The following is a 25,097-nucleotide window of genomic DNA, read 5'->3' as shown; positions in this document are numbered from 1 at the left end:
GTTTTCAACAGATTCCCAATGGTGGTTTCATTATTTAAAGCACGAGGAGTAGAAACAAAGCTAAGCTGTGTCGACTGACTCTGGTGGAGCTTCTCTATGGAGAAGAATACTCTTATCTAAGAAAGTATTATAATCAAATATGCTACTCAATGTGCTGAATGTGGGTGTTGGTTTCTCTTGTTTTTTAGCTCCTAGGGATGCCAAAATAACCCCAACCCCCCGTCCAAAGACACCAACTCTTGGGATTATTGCTTCCGTAGACCCCTCAAAGACTCTGAAGTTGAAGAATGGATGCTCCTATCATCCAAGCTTAACAAGCTGATACCTCTCCCACCAATGGACAAATGGATTTGACCCCTTGACTCGTCTAAGGCTTTCACCACAAAATCTATTTTCACCTTTTTAACCTCCCCAGAAAACCAACAGGCACAGACTCTCTACAACAAAATATGGAAAGGGAAATACCCCAAGAAGATCAAAATTTTTATGTTGGGAGCTTAGTCATGGTGCTATCAACACATGACAAAATGCAAAAAAGATTGCCACACCTAGCCCTCTCTCCAAATTGTTGTCACCTATGATACAAAGACGTTGAAACTCTGGGTCACCTCTTTATATATTGTGAATTTGCTTACAACTTTTGGAACAGAATACTTGGGGCCTTTGACTGGCACACTGTACAACACAACACTCCCTCCATATTCCTAAATTCTCTACTGACTGGTCACCCCTTTAGGAAGGAAAATGGTATTCTTCGGGAACAGTTAGTTTGTGCCTTTTTTTGGAGCATTGGTTGGAAAGGAACAATCGGATTTTCAAAGACACACTTCTCCCATTTGAGGTCTTTTTTTGATAGGGTTATTGTTTTAGCCCTTGGATGGTGTAAATGTTATTACTCCCCCTTCAACAAATACTCCCTATCTGCCCTAATCTATAATTGGCGGGCTTTCTTGTAATTAGCCATTATGGCTTTTTGGTAATGAAATACTTGTTTCTGACAAAAAAAAGGACCCCCCCTCCACACACACACTTCTCTTATTAAATTATTTATAAAATATATATGGTTTTTGTCTCAAACTAAGTATTTCAGTTGAAAAATTGAATAAAAAACATGTTCTTAATGAAAATATATTATTTTAATATTTTGTTAGTAACTAATTACATTTTTATTTAAAATAACCAAAAATAATATATGAGGTGGGGACTTTTCCTCATAATCCTCGACCTTGGCCACAATTTCCAAAATCGAGGAGTGGGGTGGGGATGGAGATTGAAGATCCTTGAGAAGATGGGAAATTCATCCCTATCTCAGCCCCTGCCGTGCCCCCTACTGTTGCCATGCTCCTTCGTTAGTTCTTACTGTCCATAGTTTAGTCTCTAAGCTCAAGAAGGTTTATTTGAAGAACTGAAACATCAAGATTAAAGAGGGAGCCAACACCCTATTTAAAATGGATTTGTGGCTTAAAGTTGGTTCCTTGAAATTGATATTCTCAAGGCTTTTCAAATTGGCTATGTATTGAGGAGCTACGGTTAAGGAGGCTAGTATTACTTGGGAGTCCCCTTGGGAGGTAATTACAAAAAAGGATCCTTGTGGGATCACATTGTTGATAAGTTTAGGGCTAAAATTGATAATTGGATAAATCTTTCGCTTTCAAAAGAGGGGAGGCTTACATTGCTCTCTCTATTTTTAATAGCATTGCGTTGTACGCCTTCTCTATTTTTAAGGCTCCGAAGAAATTGATCATGGAAATGGAGAAAATTGTCAGAAATTTCTTTTGGAATAGTCATGGTTGCCATCCCCTTTTTATTTATTATGATTCTTGATGTCTATAGTAGACTTATGACACATGCAGCAAACATCAACTTTATTAAAGGTTTTGATGTGGGAAACAACTCATTGACCATTCATCATCTACAATTTGCTGATGACACCATCCTTTTCTCCCCATATGATAACCTCTCCCTCACAAACATGTTCAACATCATTAGGCTTTTTGAGGAGGCATCGGGGTTAAACATAAATCACCAAAAGTCAGAAATTTTGGGGATAAATCTTGGAGAGGATGAACTGACAACTCTTCAATCCAAATTTGCTTGTAAATTGGGGACTTGGCCGCCCACATGCCTTGGACTTCCCCTTCATGGTAAGCACCAGTCTCTCTCTTTTCAGGACCCAATGATTGAGAAAATTCAGAAACGTCTCCTATCATGGAAGTCCTCCTATCTCTCCAAAGGCAGTAGACATACTCTCATCCAAGCCACTTTATCGAACCTCCCTACTTACTATCTTTCCCTCTTCCCTTTGCCATCAAAAGTAGCACAGCATCGACACAAGTTTTCTACAGAAGGATAACAAAGACAATAGTGGACTACATCTCATCAAAAGAGACACTATACAGCATCAAATCCATATGGGGGGCCTAGGGATTGCTAATATGAAGCTGAAAAACAGAACCCTCCTTGCAAAATGGATTTGGAGATTCATTACAGAGGAAACATCTCTTTGGGGGAAGGTGATCGAGTCAAAATTTGGTAAAGCATCACAGAATCTCAAACCTAACTCTACATCACAACCTTCTGCTAAAAGCCCATGGGCTGCCATTAGAAAGATGCAAAATTTGATTTTTGATCGATTGGCCTTTAAAACTGGAAATGGAATGAATATTTCCTTTTGGGATCACCCTTGGCTGAATAGTTTGCCGCTTAAACAATCCTTTCCCCTCCTTTTCGTTTTATCAACAAGAAAGGACGCCCCAGTCTCTGATATCTGGGACGAATCTACAGGTTGCTGGAATTTGGGATTAAGGTGGAACCTTAAAGATGACGAGATAATTGAATGAGCTGATCTTAACCATAGGCTATCAGATATTCATTTAATAGCAGATATGGATGTTGTTTACTGGAAACTAGAAACAAATGGTTCTTTTTCCACCAGCTCCCTCACAAAGGACCTCACACATAGCAACCAAGCTCAATTTAGCCTATACAACTTTATTTGGAAGGGAATTTACCCTAAAAAAGTGAATTTCTTCCTATGGGAACTTAGTCACCGAGCCTTCAGTACCAACGATAAGCTACAGAGAAGACTCCCTTTTATGGCTATTTCTCCACAATGGTGTATCATTTGCAAGAACGGCATGGAATCTCAACAACATCTCTTCACTTCCTGAACTTTTGCTTCTGATTTTTGGAATGTCATCCTCTTGGCTTTTGTTTTGTCCACGACATTACCAAATGACCCTAAACTTCTCCTTGAGGCCACCTTAATGGGACACCCCTTCAAAAACATAAAGGAAACAGCTATGGACAAATTTCATCCGAGCCTTTCTGTGGACTACTTGGGGTGAAAGAAATCAAAGGATCTTCATTGACAAGTCACAATCTTTTGATCGTTTTTTTGATGCTATAGTGTTTAAAGCTATATCATGGTGTAAAACATCTGCTACTTTTCTTTACTATAACTACACTTCCCTCCTGTCCAATTGGAAGTGCCTTTTGTAACCCATCTATGGGCTTTTGTACTCCCTTATATGGGCTCCATGTAATTTCATATATCAATGAAATTGTTTGTTTCACAAAATAATGGTTGCCATCCTCAGAGACACCTAGTGAGTTGGGAGTGAACTTCTTTGCCATAGGCCTCTGGAGGGTTAGGGATGAAAGCTTACAAGCAGAGAAACAATGCTTTGCTCCAAAAATGGCTTTGGAGATTCATCCAGAAAGAGAATTCCTCGTGGAAATGCATTATCTCGAGTATATATAATAGAGATAGCAACAGTTGGCTGCCTCCCCCTAGGGGGGCTACTAAGGGGAGACCTTGGGTGGAAATTGCTAAGATGAGCCCTTGTTTTGTGAAATTTATATCATTCAAGGTTAGAAGTGGACAAAGAATCAAATTTTGGAAGGATGCTTGGCTGGGAAACACTCCTTTTTGAAATCAGATTTCCTGATATATACAGATTAACTACCAAGAAAGATAGTACAGTGGCTGAATGTTGGAACAATGAGCATTGTGACTGGAGCTTGGGTCTCAGAAGTTGTTGAACTCCTTTAGATGGGGGTTGGGACAAGGTGGAGTGGGCTTTGGGGAGTGAGAAACGGTTTACCACCAAATCTACTTTCCTCTAGCTAATGGAAGTTGCACCTTTTCTAAAGTCCCCTCTTATTAACATGGTATGGAAATTTTCTTGCCCTAGAAGATCAAAGTCTTTCTTTGGAGTATTGCATACAGTAGCCTTAATACCCATGATAAGTTGCAGAAGAAGCTTCAAAGTTGGATGATCTCTCCCTCCATGTCGGGGTGTTCAAAAAAATCGAGAACCCGAAGAACCCAAGTAACCCAACCCAAACCGAGCAGTTCCAAACCGAACAGAGCAACGGTTTGGGTTGGGTTAGATAAAGAATTGAGTTGGGTTGGGTTATATTTTTTGTCAATTGAGCAGTTCGGTTTGGTTCGTGGGTTTGACAAAAAAATATTGGTTTAACCCGAATCGAATCGAACCGAACCGAAATTATATTATTATTATTATTATTATTATTATATATTTATGCATCTAGGATTTCATTCTTATCTTCCAATCGCCTCTTTAGTATTCACATCTCATTCTCTCACAAGTTTGTTTCTCAGCTCTCTCATCTTCCATCTCACCATCACCATTTCTATCACGTTTTCATCCCTTAATCTCGATCTCACCTCTCCCATCTATCAAAATTTCATCTCCAATTTCGTCACTATCATCTTTCATTTTCGATCTCACCTATCTCACGATTTCGTCGCCCGTTGCCGCATGTTGTTACTCGTCGCCCATCGCTATAGCCTGTTGTCGTAGGCCGACACCTGTCATCATCGCCTGTCGCCCGTTGCCGCCGTTATATATAAGTAACGATTGTGTTTGTGAGTAGATGTTAAGTTAGGAATTTTTTGTATTTGCACTTTTCTCTCCTATTTCTTTCTATTGATTTGTTTGGATCTGTATATCTCAGATTGTAAGATTTGTTTGGATCTATTTGGATCTGTATATCTCAGATTGTTGTGATTGTGAGTGAATATTGTTAAGGTTTCTAGATTTTCTCTCCTATTTTCGTTTGTTTGGATCTTGAAACTGAAACTGAGAGCAACGCGGCAACCCAGCTCGACCCAACCCGAAAATTTTGGGTTGGGTTGGCCATCACACTTGTTTTTGTCATTTCTCAGATCTGATCAACCCAAGAATTCGGGTTGGTCCAGAAAATCCCCCTAACTCGACCCAAACCAACCTGTGAACACCCCTACCTCCGTGTGCTCCCTTTGCCTGAGAAATGAGGAGAATATAGACCACTTGTTTCTTTATTGTACCTTTGCTTCAAGATCTTGGATCTTTTTGATGAGGGAGTGCGGCCTCTTGGGGTGTCTTCTCGAAAAGGTTGATGATTGGGTTGTTGAAATAGTTCAAGGAGGTATCCTTAGAGGGAAAGTGAGGGTCCTTTGGAGTTGTGCTGGTAGAGTTTGCCTAGGAAAGAAATCAAAGAGTTTTCAACGAGACGCCTCCCCCTTTCGATATTTTTGGGAAAATGTACAAATTACTAGGCCTTGTTGTGCCTCACTTATAGGCAATTCTTTTTTAATTACTATCTAGCTTTACTTTCGAAATTGGCAAGCCGAATTTTCTGGACCAACGACACCCCCCTCCCTTTTGAAAAGTGCAGTTTCTTATAAAAAGAAAAAAATGTGGGCCCGTAGGCTGTTATCCCTCCTTTTGTGGTTGTAACATATTTTGTCTCGTTTCTTATTAAAAAAATATTAACTTCTCGTTGATTAATGAAAAGGAACAAAAGTTGCTCAAAAGATACAAACTCCCGAGGAGAGAGAAGAAAATGGAGGAAAAAGAGGAAAACGAACCCATCGAGGGCATTACAACCCAACAAAACAATAATAATAGCGACATAAAGATTATAAGAACTTCTTTTAGAAAGAGCCTCGTAATTGCAAAAACAAACTAAAAAACTTTAGGAGTCTTGATCATGAGAACCATCTTCTTGAAAAAGGCCTTTGAGATCGTTTGAAACCTGGGTCCTAATCTCAACAATCTCTATCCCGTGCAACTTTTAGCTCCAACTTTCTTCTAGAATGATCTTCTCAAGGGCAGCCATTTCTTCACTAATCTTGATTAGCTCGGAATTAAGCAAGGACAAATAGTCATCCAATTCAGATGGAGATAAACTAGATATGAACTTGAGGGAGGAGACAATATCTTCCTTAGCAACTTGAAGAGGGCGATCCATGATCTTCCTTAGAAACTTGTAAAGTATATCAAGATGCAAGGGGAGAAGTCTGTGGATAAACCAACAAAAGAACAACCTTTCTTTATATAAGAAATGCAAGGCAAAAGAAAAACTCCTCAAATTCTAGCAAATAAGAAACGAAAACCCACTCATATTCTAGCCAATAAAATTGCCTTCCTCAAAAAGAGACCCATAATAAAGTCTGCTGCTTATCTTCTTTTCCACAGACTTCTCGAAAAACCAGCCATTAATAATAAACCACATTGAAAGTCAAAACCGAGGAACCAAAAAGACTGTCCAAGCTTCACACGAGGAGAGACATATGCTAAAGCAAACCACCTTGAGAACCGAAAAGGTTTTCTTGAGAACAAAAGAACACATTTAATAATCTGTCCAGACTCTTTAGCTTCCAAAACCCTAAACACCAAAGGACAAACCCACCAAGCTCACACAAACAAAACAGAACATCCTTTTTGCGAAACGAGCAACATCTAAGACATCTTTCACCAACAAATTGAGAACCAGAGGGCCCTATCAATCGGGACTAGGGAAAATCCCCATTTCTTTGAAGAAAGAAGAAAAGGATATTAAGGATTTTCATTAAGGGCTTCCACAAGACTTTCTTTGTCCATTACATTCAAAAGAGGTTTTCTTTTTTTTTTTTTGATAAGAAACAAAGAGAATGCATTCAAATCAAAAGAGCCCAAAAAAGGCGAGAACAAACTAAAGGCGGAGGGTTGAGAGAACCCTCCCCAAAGAGAACTATACAATCGCATTCTTCCAATCCTGTGAAATCAAAAGAGGTTTTCCAGACCAGGATATGACCGAATAGAATATTATGTGCTTTCAACTTAACAACTTCTCTTCTCTAGGGAGTGATACAAGAACTTGGCGTCTTGAGAAATTTGAGCTTTGTTCTTTTAAGTCCTTGTTTTCTTCCCTCTTCAAGGCATTTAGTCAATTTGTTATTATTATTATTTTTTATGTAAAATGTTGTGGAAAGCTCCCATCTTGAAGAAATGATAATAATTGTTCTTATGAGCTTTCTGTAAGATGCAACAAAGAAGAAACCCGTTTATCTCTTTTTAAATCTACATCTAATGACTGCTGCTTATGTAATCATTTTATGGGCATCAAGATCATTTGCTCTTGTCCTATCCAACTGCTAAAGACTTTTTTGGATCAAATTGTTGGGCATTTTTATTTTTTAATTAATTAATTATTTTTTTTAATGCGAAACAAAGCTTTCATTGAGACAAGAAGGAAAGAAAAGAAGAGAACAAAGTACAAATCAAGGGCAACAAAAAAATCAGTCCAAAACAGCCCGCAACCAAGGGAGCCTCCCACCTAACTATACAAAAAAAGACTCCAATCCAAAATAACGAGACCTAACGAATAATTACAAAAGTTCTTGGAACCTGATGCCCTAGTAGAGGCATTAAACCTAGACAAAGACCACACCTCCTCCTAGGATCTTACCCCATCCCTAAAACTTCTGTTATTCCTCTCTGACCACAAGCCCCATAAAACTGGTAAGAACCAGTATGTCACAAAGTTTGACCCTTATTCTTAAATGAAGGAAACAAAAGGGCCTGCTCTACCATAGACCTACCATCCTTGCTCCTAGCCAAACACACACCAAACCTTTGGAAGAGGTTGTCTCAAACAGAACTAGAAAACCGACGCCCCCACAGGATGTGATCGACATCCTTGGCCGTGTTCCTGGATAGGCAGCATCATTGCGGTCCCATCACAAAAGAAGAAACTCGCCATACAATCCATAATGTTCACCCTCCCAAGTAAAACATGCCAACCAAAGAATTTGACATTCTATTAGGAAAGAACGAATCGCAACTAGAGGGGGAAGGATCACCTAAAAGATGGTAAATAGAGCTACTGGAAAACCCCTTGGATGGATTTGGAACCCAAACTCAAGGATCTCTCCCCCTGGATCCAACAAAACAAGGACATTTCTTTTGTATAGTTCGGCATTTTTTGTTTACCAGTGAGTTATTTTTTTTTTTACAAGAAATAGATATTCGAAGTAAAATTACCATGTGGGTTACATCAACAACTTAACTGAAATTCTAGGAAAGAATCCAAATGACAATTTTACATTTTATAACATGCAGAGTAATATTTGATATATAATTTCTAAACACTTGGAACTCCTTATATTTCCTTTGATATAAGATTATTTTTCTTAGAGGACGAATAATCTTTGTTTCTTTTCATTTATTCCCTCCAAGTCTCTTTGTTTTTTTCATTTGCCCCACTAACCACTACATCAACTCCATGGCGGTTGATATAAAATTCTTATTTTGTTTATACATTTGGTAGATCATTCCTAAGCACTTGAAACTTCTTTTATCTTCTTTCATACATGATTCTTTATTTTGTTTGCCTGTAGTATGTGAGCATGCGTATTCACTTGCGCAAAACCTGGATCCTAACAGTGAAGGAAGAGGTGTTTTGCAATTCAAAACTGGCCTGATGTCTGTCATTAAGGTATGTGCTGTCTTAATTTCTTTCTCTCTCTCTTTTTTTATTATTTTATTATTTTTTATTTTTATGCTGTATATGAAACTAAATGATAATTTGCAGTATATTATGACTACGTATAAGCTGTCTCTCGTAAAATTGGAAATGACTTTGCATAGATGGAGATAAATTCAGGAATGTATTTCATGTTTTAAACTTTCAAGTAGTAGTCCGGGTCTTTTGGCTGTAATTTTACGTACTACGGAAAATACTTGGTTCCTCAATAATGAAGAGGAACCTTGTCCTCCTTGCCATTAAATACTTGGCAACTAATTGTTTTTTAAAAAAGGTCTATTTTTCCATTTCTCTTTTTTAGTTGGCAAACATTTAATGGTGAGGAGGACAAGGTTCCTTCTCATTGTTGAGGAGCCAAGTATTTTTCTTGTCTTATTCACTAAGTAATTGTTTCACTCTTTGAATTCATGACAAGTTTGATGCAAACTCCTGTTGTTTTGAGGATATTAGTTTCATAATCGTCTCTATAATCTAAGTTCCATTGTTGTACTCTTAGATTCTATTTTAGTAACAAGTGGGGCAGTCGATGAGATTTATGTAATTATTAGGTAGGTGCTATTCTTTTTTTTTTGAACAGCAAAGCATTGAATTAATGAAAAGGAATGAAAATATTCAAAGATACAAACTCTCGAAAGAGTGAAAAAGATAAGAGAAATAACAAATGAACAAAAAAAGATAACAAGATAAATTCAAGAATTAAAAGATAAGGTAAACGCTCCCCAATTGTATCAGATAAGTGAGGGAGATACTTTCAAACATAGTTGACATGGAACACCACTGTGAAGTCTTAAATTTAGCCAAACCGAAGGGATCTAGCGGAGGTTCGCGACTGTCTTTGAAAATTTTGAGATTTCTTTCATACCAAAGTTCATAGAGCAAGGCTTTGACAGCATTTACCAACAGCAAACTACTCTGTGGAGGCAAGATTGGGCCAAAGATGAATTGAAGCACATTATCCACTGCTATGTTGCTGAAAACCCATGATAAATTGAACTCTTTGAATAACAAGAACCAGCATTGCAAGGCATAAGGACATTGAAAGAAGATATGAACCAGATTCTCCCCACTTGCTTGACAAAACATGCATATTGAGGGCTGAAGACACGAGGCAGAGAGCTTCCTTTGAAGAACATCTTAAATATAAAAAGGAAAGAATAAAGAAAACTGAGATATACCCTTCCTTTTGATAGGAAACTGAGATATATGTTTACAAATGCTAAAAAGGGGAGATGAGGTATCCCCATAATATATCATCTTCTCTCATGCAGTTTATGTAGATTTTTTGGCTTCTGTATTTCTTGACTCTAGGTTGATCGGTGGTGGTTTGATTTCTTGTCAACCACGTACCCCTTTTTTTTAGATAAAATTTATGCTTTGCTTTTTATAGAATGAAAACTTAGCCATCAACTTTTTTGTACTCTTTGACTTTTATCTGGGAGCCAATTAGGCTCATCATTTTATTCAATCGTCTAATTCTTGATTTTTTGAGAGGTACTCTTCAGCAAAAGCTAGCCAAGAGGGAGGGTGGAACCATTGATAGAAGCCAAGACACTACTCGGTTACAAGAGTTCTACAAACTATACCGAGAGAGAAATAATGTAGATAAGCTGCGGGAAGATGAAATGAAACTGAGGGAATCCGGTGCTTTCAGTGGCAACCTTGGAGAGTAAGTTCATCGACAAAAGTAATTACATCCTTGATTATGCTTCCCAAATCAAATTTTGTCATGGGTTTCATTATTCTACATTAAGTCATGATTTTTATTTTAACAAGATACAAACAATGAAGGAAAAAATTGTTCAAAGATAAAGAGGAGTGAGAGAGAATAAAAAAGAAACAAACTCACTAAAGAGTAAGAAGTAAAATGATACAACTAGAATCAGATCAAGAACTAAGAGCCTCTCAGTTACAACATATATCAAAATAGGGGAATAGCCAAAGAAAGAATTTGAAAGAGAGCACCAAAGAGTTGCTTTAAACTTGGCTAGACTGGAACAATCCTCCGGTGATTTGCTTTTTCCTTCAAAGATTCTCTGAGACATCGTTCCAAATTGTGTTCTCTGAGTTTTTTGATCACTCCCTCTTCCATGACAGTTGGCATGCAATTACTTGATTTTGCACCCTTTCCATCACAATTTTCCCTTGTCCCTTTATTGGTCTTTCTTGTTCAAAGTTTTCGACCTTAATAGTTGTATGTCAAGATCAATCGAAAATTTTGGGTCCTTGAGGTTTTACAAGGAGGGATGTTCAGAGGCAAAGCTAAAAGGCTGCCCAGTTATATCATTGTTTTAGAGCATTTGGAAGGATAGGAATAGTTGGGTTTTGAATAGTAGACATGGGTCTTTTGATTCTTTTTGTAACGGTGTACAAATTGCAACGTCTTCCTGGTGTTTAAGCTTCCGGAATTCTTTTTGTAACTACAGTCTTGCGATGCTTATTTATGATAGAAAAGCTGCTCTTCACTAGTTCTTGAAAAGGTGGGGTTTTTCTCACCCCCCAGCCTTTATTGTACATGGTTCTATCAGTTTTCAAAGTTCCCATTTCTTATCTAAAAGAAGAAAAAAAGAGTGATCCGAAAGATCTTCATGGCAAGTCAAATGAGCTTCCAAAAAAGTGAAGAGTCTTGGCTGCTTATACTCATTAAAATCATTCTCATTTTCCGAATAAAAAGAATCCTCCTGGCTTTTCTTTATTCCTTCATTGGTTGACCTAATGGATTCGAGGGAGAGAGGCAGCTGGATCTGAATGGATGTCTTGTTCTTATTTGAATTGATAACATTCGAAAAATTTTGATGGTGTAAGTGAATACCCTTATGAATCCCTTCTCTTTCTTCATTTAAATCATTTTCTAAATGGGTTTGATTTGAACCAGCCGTCTTTAGAGAAACTCTTTATCTTTCCTCCTGCACGTTAAATGGCAACTTTTTGTTATTCAAAACCGAAAAAGATGGAGGATTTTCCAAAGAATCTTGAGCAAGGCTTTTGCCATTCAGATTTAATTTTCTTTCCTTATTAAATGGAGTTTCCAAATTCATTTGGCATTATTCAACTCTCTTTAAAGCTTCTACTACACGAGGAAATTTTGAGAAAAACTGCCAACTTGAATAAGAAAAGGGTAGGGGAGGAATAAAATTTCTTCGGATCAAATCTAGGGAGCTTTCGTTTCCTTTTTCAGAAACTTCTCCAATGGTAAGTTTTTTTTTTTGAATTAATGACTCCTTTTTCACTACCCACTTTCTTTTTAAAAGCAACCTCACCTCCAATCGATGACTCCTCAACTGCCAAAACTTCGTGATCCGTCGAGTTTGAAGACTCTTCAAAATAATGCTTCTTGGAATTCCAGTCTTAGTTGACGGTTTTAAAGAAGTCTTCCACACGAACAACAAAAGCTCCAAACTTCGTATATTGAGGCTGGAAGAAAACCACATGTGTTCAACTCTACTTTAATTTGAGCCTCTAAGCAATCTAGCATATTTAGAGTTTTGATGAGATCTTCTTTAATCCACGACTTGAAAACAATGCTTGTTCCAAAATTGTAGAGGTAAATCACATATTTTAACCCAACCTCCATAACAAACTATTACTTCATTTCTACAATGACCTTCATAACTCCATTTTTCTAGCTTCACGTGAAGGTCACATAATTTTCTCCTTTTGCCATTGAGACAATCACAATTTAGGATTTTACCATCTTCAAATCTCATCAAAGCCTTATCAGCTAAGTAGGGATTAACTTGACAATTTTGAGGATTTGGTTTTTTAAAAGCATTTGCTATTTTCATCCAATTATCTTGTGCGCAAAGTTTCGTGACTACCATGACATTTTCCCAATCCATCTCTAACACTTTAGTCTTTTTTCTGATCCAATAGTGCTTCAAATCCTTTAAATGTTTCAAGTCCCCCTTTGTTGCAGAGACTTTGACACCTTTCCCACTCAACATAGCCTCCTTTTCATCTCATATTCCTACTGTTTTTCCCTTCAAGAGCCTCAGCAAAAGTTCTTTTGCTCGTTCGAATTTGTCCTTAACCATATCCCAAAACATTAGCTGTCCTCTTTTTCCCGATCCAGCACGACCCTTTTCTTTGTTGGCAGCCAAACCACTAGTTCGATGTGCCATCTTGCATCATACTTTGTTTTTTGAATCTTACACATACCAAATTCATCTCTTTTCTTATGAGAAAGGAAATAATGCATCAGTAGCTGCATCCACTGAACCATCTGATTCTCAAACCAAGCTAACTGCAAGAGTTTCAATGGTAAAACCTCTTTGTGACTACTGACTAATATCTTCCACATAAAGCCAGTCTTCTCCAAACCTTAATTGAAAATATGTATTCTGCACACAACAACTATTTAATTCCATGATGCCAAACTGCTCAGGGAACTATAAACTGAATTAAACTGATGCTATAACTTAACTCTCAGCTAAGAAAAATGCTTGAAAGACATACGAAATCGTGAAGGAGAGAAGAGGGAGGAGGGAGGAGAGAGGATATAGTGTCCATCACTTCTCCCGTTTTTTAAAAAATCCTACCTTAAGTCGTCCTTCACACTGCCTTTTATTAGCTAGTTTTGTTTGCTTGAATATGTCTCATAATCTTTATGTTTCTATTTGGCTCTTAAATTTTTATTATAATCCGGTTACTTAAATTTTTTTTGTTTTTATTAGCTAGTCTGGTTTCCTTTTCAATTTTGTTTTTATTATATTCCCTGTTGTTTTTAATCTTACCAAATGATGTGGTTGTTGCTCCTAGTGCCGTGTCCAGGTATAAAGTTCTACAATTTATATGAGTTTCCAACAGTATATTCATATAGGTCGTACAGTTGATGAAATTAGTTTGGTTTCATGATATTAAATGTTGTTCCTCTCTGGTGGAATGATCTGTGGAGGAAAGTGAAGTTTTTGTTTTGTTATAATACTTTTGAAACGGAACTAGTATTTTTGGTCGTCTAGACGCTAAATTCCATGTATTATATATTCTTACGAGTGTCTTGGCTTTGAATGGTTTGGATTGGACATTATCTTCTATCCATGTGGCTACATGTAGCTAATCATCTTGTATTATGGATGGTAAATAATTTTGTTTTCACTTAATTTTAAGGTTGGAGCGAAAAACGCTGAGGCGGAAAAAAGTTTTTGCTACCTTGAAAGTATTAGCAATGGTACTGGAGCAACTCGGTGATGCAATCCCAGAAGAGGTTGGTCCTACAATTATAATTGTAATATTTATATGTATGTAGAAATATTTGATGCTACTCTTTTAAGGACCATGGTTGTGTAGATTTTCTCTTGGTCGTGGGGAAATACTTGCTTTACAAATTTTATCATCTTTTCCATTCTTGCATTACCTAATACCCCTATGTACTCTTTCATTAGGCATAAGGCAATTAGAGAACCACCCTAGGTTGGCCTAGAAGTCTCGCCAGCTCACTTGATTTTCACTTTAAGAGGGCTTTGTCTGGTTGAAAAGCATTGATGATGAATCTTTCTTCCATCTGATTCTGTAGAATTTCCAGAATTCGACCCCAATCATCATGAAAATCTTGCCATGTCACTACTAAAGTTTCTTCCCAATTGAAAGCTCTAACTTCTCCCTCTTCACCCTGTTCTGTTGTCCCAGCCTTTCCCAAGCTTTTACCCGTCAAAGTCGGTTCTTTGTCCTTGATAACCTCTGTATAAGTTTTCACCTTTTTAACGCTCTATATCTGCTCCACTTCCCCCACCGAGTTAATAAAACTTATAAGCATCTTCCTAAGAGCTACCCAGCCTTTGAAATCTTGGTCTGATGGAACAACCAAATTTCTTTTTCCTCCATTTACTTGCACTTTCGTTATCTCCACAAAACAACCTCTTCTATTTGAGATCTTTTGGAGCCAAATTAAACCTCCACTGCAGTCCACCTTCCGAAAGAACTATTGAGTTTGTGGAGCAAGGAGCAAGTCCTGAAGGTTATCCACGATCCACACAGCTACCACTTCTTCAACTGAGATAGAGAAGAATCTCTTACTATGTTTTTCCGTTATCTTGAGGAAGTGTCCTATTTTCTGATGTATACAAGAGGGGAAGTTTTCTTGAAAGGAAATGATAATCCTTTATTAATGAAAACCAGCAACTATTTATTAGAGCTAGCTGGGCTTTTAACTACACGGTAACACTAAGTTACCTTTATAAAACTAACAACCTAACAAATTAAGCACATGAACAAAACTAACATTTTAACTACATCATTTTCTCATGGTCAAGACTGCACCCAAAGGTCTTATTTTCAATTCTGACTGACCTACTCCTCGATCCCATTTGAGAGAAGATACGTTAGCATGGGTCTAAGCACTAGCCAGAACATGATCTGAGGACGAGGATCGGGGAGGTGGGGGAACGTACCAAGGTTAGGGTGAGAAAGGGGCGAGGAGGGCCGTCTTTTCTTTTGTCGAAAGTGCTCCACCTTTGGCAATTTATTCTTGAATGTTTTATTCTTAACCTCTCATAATATTTGGAAATTTGTTACTTATTTGGGTGTTTTTGTTTTCTTTTCATTCCATTTGGACTTTGGATCTTTGAACATTTTTCTATCTTTTCATCTATCAAAAGAAAGATTCTTTTTTGTTCAAAAAGAATTGCTAGCGAAGTAGTGGATGACTGAAAAAAAGGATAATACTAAAGGGTTGATGCTCTAAACTGGCTTAGAAAAGGCAGTTGACATGGACTTTTCCTTTATGATGCATCGTTCAGAAATAGGCTTTTGGACAAAGTGGAATGCCTTGGCATTTTCCTGTGATGAAGTCGTTTGTTTTCTTTTGTATCAACAAACAAATTCTGTGTTTTGCAACTCCTTTTTATATGATTTGCCTTCTCTTGCAGATGAAAAGACTCATGGAATCTGATGCTGCAATGACAGAGGACCTAATTGCTTATAACATTATTCCATTAGATTCTCCTTCTATGACAAACGCTATTGGGTCCTTAATCGAGGTCTTTTATACTACAATTTTCTTGTTCGGAATGTGAATGTTGACCTTTTTCTTCTGTTAACCTTGAAACCCAACTTCATGGTCAGGTGAAAGCAGCAGTGTCAGCTTTAAAGTATTTCAGTGGCCTTTCAAGGTTGCCTGCAGAATTTTCTGTTCCAGAGACTAGGAGTCCTGATATTCTTGACTTTCTACACTTTGTTTTTGGATTTCAGGTATGCATTTCTATGTTGGGTGGTTATGTAGAACTCATTCTAGTCTCACTATTTGTCATGTTTATTATTGATTTTCAATGTTATAGTTCTTAAGAATGTACATGTACTTCTGTTCTTCTAGGGGTAATATTGACAAATTTAAATATTAACAGGTAATTCTAGTTTTCGCTCTGCACTCCATATGTGCTGATCAGGGTTCTAAAATAACATTAAGCCTTTCTCTAAGGTTCCGATTGGGAATCAAGTTTAAAATTAGTTTCTATTCTTTTTTTATTTTTTATTTTTTTATAAGAAACAGAGAACTTCATTATCAAAAAGAGGATGTACAAAAGAGCGGGGAAGAGCAAACCCCAGCGCCAAAAGTTACGAAAAAGGTTTCCGGTTTGCGTTTAGACTCCTGAAACTATAATTACAAAACAATTTATCAATGAGGCCCCAAGAAGAGACAAAAGTATGAACAACTTCCCAGGAATGGACTATGGAGTTTTCTTTCCCTTTGAAGATTCTTTGATTCCTCTCATACCAAATCCTCCAAGCCGTAGCAACCACTGCATTACGCCAGATATTGAAGGCTCTATTTTTAAAGGGGGATCCAATTAGCAACTGAAAGAAGGCCCCTTTACAGCTCTTAGGGAAGCACCAAACCACCCTGAACTCATTGAGCAGAAAATTCCACAGAGAAGTAGTGAAATCACAAAAGAAGAAAGTACGCGCATGTGATTCCTCCCCTTTTTTGCAAAGAATACACCAACTAGGAGAAATAGCCAAGTTCGGCCTTTTCAATTGCAGCCTATCACAGGTATTGAACTTCTCTTGGATAAGGATCCAACTGAATACCTTCACTTTTTTAGGTATTTTAGATCTCCAAAGGCATTGAATAAACTCATCAGGGAGAGCATTATCCTGCTCCGTACCCTTGTCCATCAGCGAATTCACCGTAAAGACCCCATCACTATTTAGGTTCCAAACTCTGTAATCTTGTCTCATAGATGGCCTCTGTAAGAAAAGAATTTGCAGCAACAAGGACCACTCAATTGCCCCTTCATCTGTAAGGTTCCTCCTAGCTCTAAGTGTCCAGGATTGAGAAAATTAGTTTCTATTATTAAAAAGAATATGTATGTTTTTTGATGTAAAAAGCCTCATGTAGTAGAATAATATTTTAAGATTAAAATTGCAGAAAATGGAGGCAGTATTTTGTTGTTTTCAAACGTTATCTTTTTATATTTTCAAATTAATTGTCCATTTGTAGTTGTTTAACTGGATTTTGATGTGTTATGTTTTTACATTATTATAGCTAAGTTCAAAGCCTCACAATGGTGTGCTCTCTCCAATCTCTTTGCAAATTATTCTCCTAGCATGATTTGTTCTAATTGGGAGGCTTTTCTGTGTAATGTTTAAGCTTCCTTTATTACGTTTGGTTTGTTTGTATCTTTATTTTTATTTTTTTCTTCTTCATCCCCCTTCTTTTCACTCCTCTGGGGGTTTGTATCTATGAACAATTTTTGTTCCTTTTCATTTATGAATGAAAAGTTCGTTTCTTGTTAAAAAGACAAAATATTATATGGAAGAAAAAAATTAAAATAACACAATAAATAAAATATCTTTCCATTATGTTTTTTAATCAGAAAAATAAAAATTAGTTTTGATTTTTGAAATGCTAATTTACTACTGACTTGAGTTGAAATCTCACGGTACTAATTCCTCTGTTTTGTACTATGACGTTAACCTGAGCTTCTTTGATCTCTTTCTTTGAAATATATTTGTATTTTTGCCTCATAAATATATAGCTTTTGAACTGTGATTTTCAGTTCGTTTGAGTGGTCATGTTGATTACTTCAAAAGTTCTGAAATATAATGGATGAGTCCAGTCAAAGCATTCGTGTGGGTTGCATGCTTGGAAATAAACAATAGGATTTATAGTGACAAGGATAGATATCCATTAGACAAATGGTTACGGTGGTTTCTTTTAGGGCCAAACTCTTAATGACATAGGATTGTCATGATTATGGCTATCATTCTACATGGTGGGCCATGCCTATGATCTCTGAACGCTTAGAAGTCCTTGGAAAGCCATTGCTCGTTTATCTTCTTCAATAAAGTTTTTAAATATCTTCTTTTTTTTTTGTGTGGGAAATGAGCATCATATTTTATTTGCTTGTGGGAAGTTTTCTGTATTGGTAATGATTCTCTAGGGCCATGTTTATTTTTCAAGGGAATTAGAATAAAAGAAGGAGAATACAGACTGTCCAAAAAAGAAAAGAAAGAACGAGAATACAGATTTTCATAAAATCAATTGGTGGAACCTACCTTAAACTTGAGAATCATTCCTCCTGCTAAAATGGGGTTATCCTATTTTCTCCTCCAAAACTTTATCAATCCCATTCTCGTTCCTTATTTCGTGAGGTCCACACCTTTTCAACAATTACTTTACGACTTTTGCCTATTCTCTCTTATCTATTAATGAAACTCAAAACTTTTTAATTAATTAGTTTACAATTTTTCTTTCTTTGTTTATTTATTCTACTAATAATTTTTTATCTAATAAAAAATGATACCATTTTTATTAGTTGTGATTTAATTATAAAATATTACAAAATTTTATTTAATTAATCAATTTTTTAATTTTACCTTTTTATTATTAATAAATACAAAGGGTTGTTAAAATATAATTCATTATTATTTTTCATTACAACAATAAAATTTAATTATATATTATATTAGTAATGGTTCTAACAAAAATTATATTAATCTTTTTTTAGTTGATGTGATTTTATTTTAAATTATTTATTATTTATTAAATTATTATTTTAGTAAACAACATCATAAGCTTCTGATTCTTATTCTAGAAAATTTCTAGTCAATAGCATCAAAGAAATAACATTCTCAATTTTCATTTTGATTCCTTATCATTCTAATTCCTGGTAACTTAATGAGGCATAGTTTCTACCATTCTCTAGCCTTTGCAGTCAAAAAGAGGTGTGTGGCAATGCAATTCTATTTTAGTCTTTGGGACCGCGTGTTATGGGAGAGTGAGAATGGGATGGAAATGAGTAAGCCTTGTTTTGAACTAAGGTTTATGAAGTAGTTGTAGAGCAGTGGAATAATCTACTGTCCTTTTTTTTCTCTCTTTATATGAAATAGAGACTTGATCTAGACCATGTAAACCTTCCATTAGAAAGGGGAGGATCCTCCAGGCCGCAATCATCAATGACTCTAGTAAACAATCTTATGTGCTTAGTAGAAATCCTCACCCCAGACTTTTCCGACGGGAATCTAGCAATGTTAATATCACCAGCTAGGCACCACTGACATGGAGGACTTCCTAGCCCAAAGAAACTAGCCAATTCAAACCAAAAAGCCTCCCTGTGGGTGTCAGTTTCGAAGGATTATTGTAGTTATCAGTTAGATTATTATTTTGGATTGTGGCCCTTTATAGGTCAGCCTCCTTTTGCTTGCCTTGTGTTTTTGTTTGCCTTTTGTATATATATTTTTTAATTTTCTCTCGATGAAAGCTCAGTTTCTCATAAGAAAAAACATAAAGAGCTTGATACTTCTCCTCTATATACTATGATTTGGAATTGATTTTGCCTCTAAAAGATCAGAATTTTCCTTTGGGAGCTTTCTCATAATGCAATTAGAACTAATGACAACATCCTGCAGGGCATCTCTTCTCCATTTTCCCATTGTCCCATAACTTGAGACTGCTCCCCCTTTTATAATTTCATTTATTAACGAAATTCCAGTTTCTTTTCCCAATAATAATTAAAAAAAAATAATTAAAGCATCAAACTTTCATTAATGAGAAAATTGGGTCCTTTAATTGTACTTTTTCTTTCTCACCTTTCCACCCTCCCTCTATACTTTCTCTCTCCTTATTCTCCCTCTCTCTACTTTCTTTGTGCCCCTCCCTTCATTGAGATCAGTGATATGTCATCCTTCTTGAAGTTGCTTCTGTATGAAAATGACAAGGATAGACATCCTGGTGATGTCTTTGATTTTGCCAAATACCAATCCTCGTCTTGGTGCCAACTTTCTAATTCTTTTTGTAATTGTACCTTAATTGCACGAACAAGTTAGAGTAGTTTCTTTTGAACTCCTAAAGGAAGTTTCTTTGATCATATAACTCTTTACTGAATAAGTCTTTCTATAAATTCATTTTGACCTTCATGTTGTGATCCCCTTTTTGGGAGAAGGGACACCTTGTCCATCAGGTTGTTCTTTGCTTCGGCCCTTTTTTTAATGGATGTTTTGCTGGTTTTCTAACAAAAAAAAAATGAAAATAAAAATAAAGAATTCATTTTGACCTTATTGTAAACTCAACTTCCATTCTGTCAACCAGGTATGTATATTTTTGTTTTTGCCTAGGAATTAACTTTTGTTCATAATTATAATTTCAATTATAATGATGATTGCAGTGAGTATTTACACCCTTCTTTGATGTTGAATTTTAGTTTTATCGTTCTGAGTTTAATTACTTGTACATCTGTACTATTGAAATGGAGTTATGTTTTTTGTTTTATTTTTTGATATGAAACAAAGGATGTTGTTATGTTTATTTATCCTTTTTTAGTTTATTGGTCATTATTGATTACCATAGTTGTTCCTTTTAGATTTTTAATTTAATTTGTCTAACATTCATATTCTATGGCTTTTAGAAAGACAATGTTTCCAATCAGCGTGAACATGTAGTGCACCTACTTGCCAATGAACAATCTCGCCTTCGTATCCTGGAAGAAACTGAACCAGTATGTGTTATTATTCTATTCTTGAACATTGATGGATGGTGCAATTTAATTTTAATCATTTAACAGTCGGAGTTGCTTCTAGGGGTGTACATCGGTTGGTTTAGCACAAAACGAACACCGAAAATCGACCATTTGGTTTCAGTCGGTCAGAAACTTACAATTTTCTAACCTTCTTAAACCAACCGACTGTTTTTCCTGGCTATCTCATTGTAGTAACAAATGAATGCATCACGTTCCTTGAATACTTGACGTAGCTAAATATGAAGCAATTACTTACTGTTCCTTATCTTCTTATTTTGTAATTTTTCTTTTAGGAATATTTTGTGTATCTGGCTTATCTTCTTGTTTTGTAATTTTTCTTTTAGAGAATATCCTGTGTAGCTCGCTTATCTTCTTATTTTGTAGTTTTTTTTAGGAATATCTTGTGTAGCTGGGTTCTTTTTTTTTATTGACCCTTATGTTTGGAGTCATGTATGTTCTTTTGAATCTTTAAGATTGTAGATCTTTGACTCTGTAACGGTTATTTATAGACACCTAGTTGATATATTTAATGTTATTTTAGGCTATATTTAAACATGAATTATGGCTCTATATTTTAGAGATCCTGTTTTATGATTTTTTTTCTGTGTTGCTATAGAAATTGGATGAGGCTGCTGTGGAAGGTGTATTTAAGAAGTCCCTGGAAAACTACATTAAATGGTGTGAATATTTATGCATTCAACCTGTTTGGAGCAGGTTTGATTTTAGCAACTCATTCTTGTTATTTCCTGTATGGAGTTTAGTTTCATTTTGTATTTTAATTTTTAACGTTGAACTTACGAATTTGATTACTCCTAGAAGAAACACTTATTTGATGGACTGTAATTATTAGAAGTTTTCTTGTCTCAAAAAAGAAAAAAAGAAAATAAAAATTAAGAGTGTTCTATTGTTTGTAGTTTGGCTGCTGTTAGCAAGGAAAAGAAGCTATTATTTATTTCCTTATACTTTCTTATATGGGGTGAAGCATCCAACGTCAGATTTCTTCCAGAATGCTTATGCTACATATTTCACCACGTACGTAATTGTGGACTTTATTTTGTAATTATACTTGAATATGTTCACCTTTTTTATATTTTTGTTGGTTAAATGCAAGGCTTGAAAGAAATTTGAAATTAGTCTCAGTATTTATTTTCTTGCTAAGTCATAGTTAGTTTCTTGCTATTGGTAGCTCTTGGGGGGTGCGTTTGGTTAGTGATATAAAAAAGAAATTTGAAAACAAAGGATTGAATGAAAACAAGATTGTATTCTTGTTTTTAGTTATGTGTTTGATAGCAGATTTGAAAATTGAATATCAATTTAAAAGAAACAAATTCAAGATGTTTTGTAATATATTGGTAAGTCATTAGTTACCAACTAAATATTTAGTTTAGTCTAAAATATTATTAATTAATTTATTAACATAAATTAATTTAGAATTAGTATTTTACAATATTATATAATTTATAATATATTATATTTTACCTGTTTTAATTTAAAAAAAATGAAATGAGTTTATAACAATGAAACAATGTATTTATTAAAGTTTTTATATATTTTAAATATAATTCTGCATTTTAAAGTTTTGGATTCAAAATTTGAAAATATTGAAAACATAAAAAAGTTATTTTCATAATTTTCTCTATTTGGATTACTGAATCCGAAAACGGATTTCAAAAAACAACTCTACCAAATAGATATTCATTGAATTCAGTTGATTTGATGAATCTGAATACAAGAAACAGTATTTGAATTCTCTACCAGGCCCTTAGTTTTTCATGTACGTCACTGTTGAAGTAAAATTCAAATGAATGATAGCCTTTACTCTGTTGTTTTCCTGTATGATTCTTTAATGTTTTTCCCCTAACAGAATCGTTTCTTGTTAAACTCTGTCAAAATACCAGAGTGCACATAGCTACTGCTCGTTTCATTATTTATGGTTCCTGGTCAGTTTTAATCCATTTTAATTTCTTTTCTTTTCTTTTCTTTTTTGTTTATTTCAATTCACTAAAAGGTTATTGGCTATCAGTTTATCTTTTTAAATTTCATTTCTCTTTCAAGCCATTCAAATATTTTCCCAGAGTCTTTTCTTTACATAATAGAGGTTCTTTTTCCTAGGGCATCTTGTTCTCTTCTCTGTACATATCTGGTGACACATCTATTACATAATCGAGCATTTATTTTTTTATATCCGTGAGTTGCCGGGCCATTTTACAAGTACCTACAACATTTGATGTCGTGAAACACATTGAAATTACTAATTCCTAAGGTAGGTGGCTATCATAGGGTTAAACCCATTCCCTCTTAATTAACCCTAGCCCCTTTGGACCAACGAGCCACCCATCATGGTTGTTACTCAATATAAAGTTACAAAACAACTTTGAACCATGGAATTCTGTTGGACCCTGATAGAACCCATATGACAATCTTGCCGCTATAAATTAAAATTTAATTGATCAAGAAGATAGCTAGTCTATTAAAGCTTCTATTTACTACATCTTATTTTTCGTGTTCTTCCGTATAATTCAAGTTGTGAGCACTAGTTTCCTGCCTGTCCCATTGTAGTAACAAATGAATTTCTCATGTTCCTTGAATACTTGAAAATACTGTGTTGCTCTAATAGTAAATAACGTGTGATTTTTTGCAGGATTAAAAATTTCTTTTCTATATATAGTTTTATAACTTTTTTCTTTCCCCATGAGCTTCATTGTCTTACTCTTGCACCTTAATTTGTATACAGATGGTCAGGGAAATGGATGAGATATTGAGGCAACCGATTGCGCAGCCAGCCAATAGTTGCAAGTCTAAAGATGGTGTTTCTTTTCTTGATCAAGTTATCTGTCCCCTTTACGAGGTTCTGGCTGCGGTATGTCCTTTATCTGTTTATTGTCTCTCATAAAGTTTCTAAAGGAAGAATATAATTTTATTTTTTCCTTTCTTCTGAAATAATTTTCTCGTTTTTCATTGATTGCTTTAGGCATTTGATTTGCACAAATTGCCTACTCCAGTTTTTTTGAGTCACTGGTTATGGTTTAAACCTGATAATTTCTTTCTTGAATGAGTGCTAGAGGCGCACTTAGTATTGTTTTTTATGAAATCAGACACATTTTCTTAACATAGGAAAATATATTATATATAGTAAACAAAGGCTCAATATATTTTAGATTAACATGAAATACATGGTTGAACATAATATATTTCCTTTTTTCGTTTCCATAAATCAATGAAAAGTTGTTTCTGGTTAAAAAAAGGAAAAAAAAAAGTAAGAAAGAAGGAAGCGATCAAATGCAAGTAGCAACTGGCCGTTCTCTCAAGTCAGACCATGTGAATCGGCCATTATTCATGTGGGTGACGTAAAGTTTCAGCTCTTTACCTAAGGATTTGAACCTCCTCATGCTTCTAGTGATTCTGCCCCCACTAGACTTTTCCTCCAATCTTCTAACCACATTGAAATCCCCTCCCACACACCAGCCTCTGTTCTCTTCTAATCCTCTACTGGAGAAATACTTGAAGATTCATCAGCCTCAACTAAGAGAGATATGAGAAGAGAATGTTTTATTGTAATGCACTAAAGAATATAACTAAGTATTAATGCGTTTTATTTGTTGAATACCACTTACCAAGATGCCCTTATTAAATTTCTAGAGATGATTACTGAGATAGGGATATTTCCGGTGAGCTATAAGGGATATTTCTGGTATACAAAATAGACTAAAATTAATTCCAAGAAAGGTTATTCAGCAGTTATCTGTTCATTGTTGACAATCCTTTTATTGCTTGCATTTGGGCTACATTTCACAAAATCACTGGAAACTACTAACCTACAAAATCTTCATGACCCTTGAGGGATAAACCCTCTGGCTCTTCTAGGATGATATTTGTTTTGATTCTTGTTGAATACACGATAATGTATTTTTGCTGAATTCCTTGTTAAAATCCTATTTGCTGAATTCCTTATTAAAAATCCTAGTTTTTGGATTGAAATTTCCATCTAAAGTATGTTCCACTTTGGGTAAGTATTTGGTCTGCTGTCTAAAACTGCCAATTTGATTACTCCTGGTTATTAATTTTTCAGGAAGCTGCAAACAATAATGGTGGGCGGGCACCGCATTCTGCATGGAGAAACTATGATGATTTTAACGAGTATTTCTGGTTAGTTTCAAAGTCCTGGGTTTGATTCTGATGAACAATTTACACTAAAAAAAGTTTTGAAATGTTGTTCATTTTCTTTCCAGGTCGCTTCGTTGCTTTGACCTCAGTTGGCCATGGAATAAAGGAAAATCTTTTTTCCAAAAGCCAGCACCAAAGCCAAAGGTTGTCTACTTTCTATGTTTATTT

General features: G+C 35.5%; 1 protein-coding gene across 3 annotated transcripts in view; it reads left to right on the top strand.

The window, feature by feature from the left end:
- GSL10 (glucan synthase-like 10) overlaps positions 1 to 25,097 on the top strand; it is a 75,385-nt gene that overhangs the window by 5,320 nt on the left and 44,968 nt on the right. For 2 of the 3 annotated variants that reach the window (XM_022301658.2, XM_088125080.1), the window contains exons 3-13: positions 8,672 to 8,769; positions 10,320 to 10,483; positions 13,921 to 14,017; positions 15,678 to 15,788; positions 15,874 to 15,999; positions 20,655 to 20,744; positions 21,382 to 21,479; positions 21,680 to 21,797; positions 23,500 to 23,625; positions 24,835 to 24,911; positions 24,995 to 25,073. In XM_022301658.2, the coding sequence (XP_022157350.1) occupies positions 8,672 to 8,769; positions 10,320 to 10,483; positions 13,921 to 14,017; positions 15,678 to 15,788; positions 15,874 to 15,999; positions 20,655 to 20,744; positions 21,382 to 21,479; positions 21,680 to 21,797; positions 23,500 to 23,625; positions 24,835 to 24,911; positions 24,995 to 25,073 (1,184 nt within the window). Of the gene's footprint in view, positions 1 to 8,671; positions 8,770 to 10,319; positions 10,502 to 13,920; positions 14,018 to 15,677; positions 15,789 to 15,873; positions 16,000 to 20,654; positions 20,745 to 21,381; positions 21,480 to 21,679; positions 21,798 to 23,499; positions 23,626 to 24,834; positions 24,912 to 24,994; positions 25,074 to 25,097 lie in introns of those variants that run through there. The other variant, XM_088125079.1, reaches the window with a different exon arrangement.

The sequence above is a fragment of the Momordica charantia genome, assembly GCF_013281855.1.
Source record: "Momordica charantia cultivar OHB3-1 chromosome 6 unlocalized genomic scaffold, Mcharantia_2.0 BLBB01000006.1, whole genome shotgun sequence".
Taxonomy (NCBI): domain Eukaryota; kingdom Viridiplantae; phylum Streptophyta; class Magnoliopsida; order Cucurbitales; family Cucurbitaceae; genus Momordica; species Momordica charantia.
Note: the sequence above shows the minus strand (reverse complement) of the source record. Positions and strands in the feature narration are given on the sequence as shown.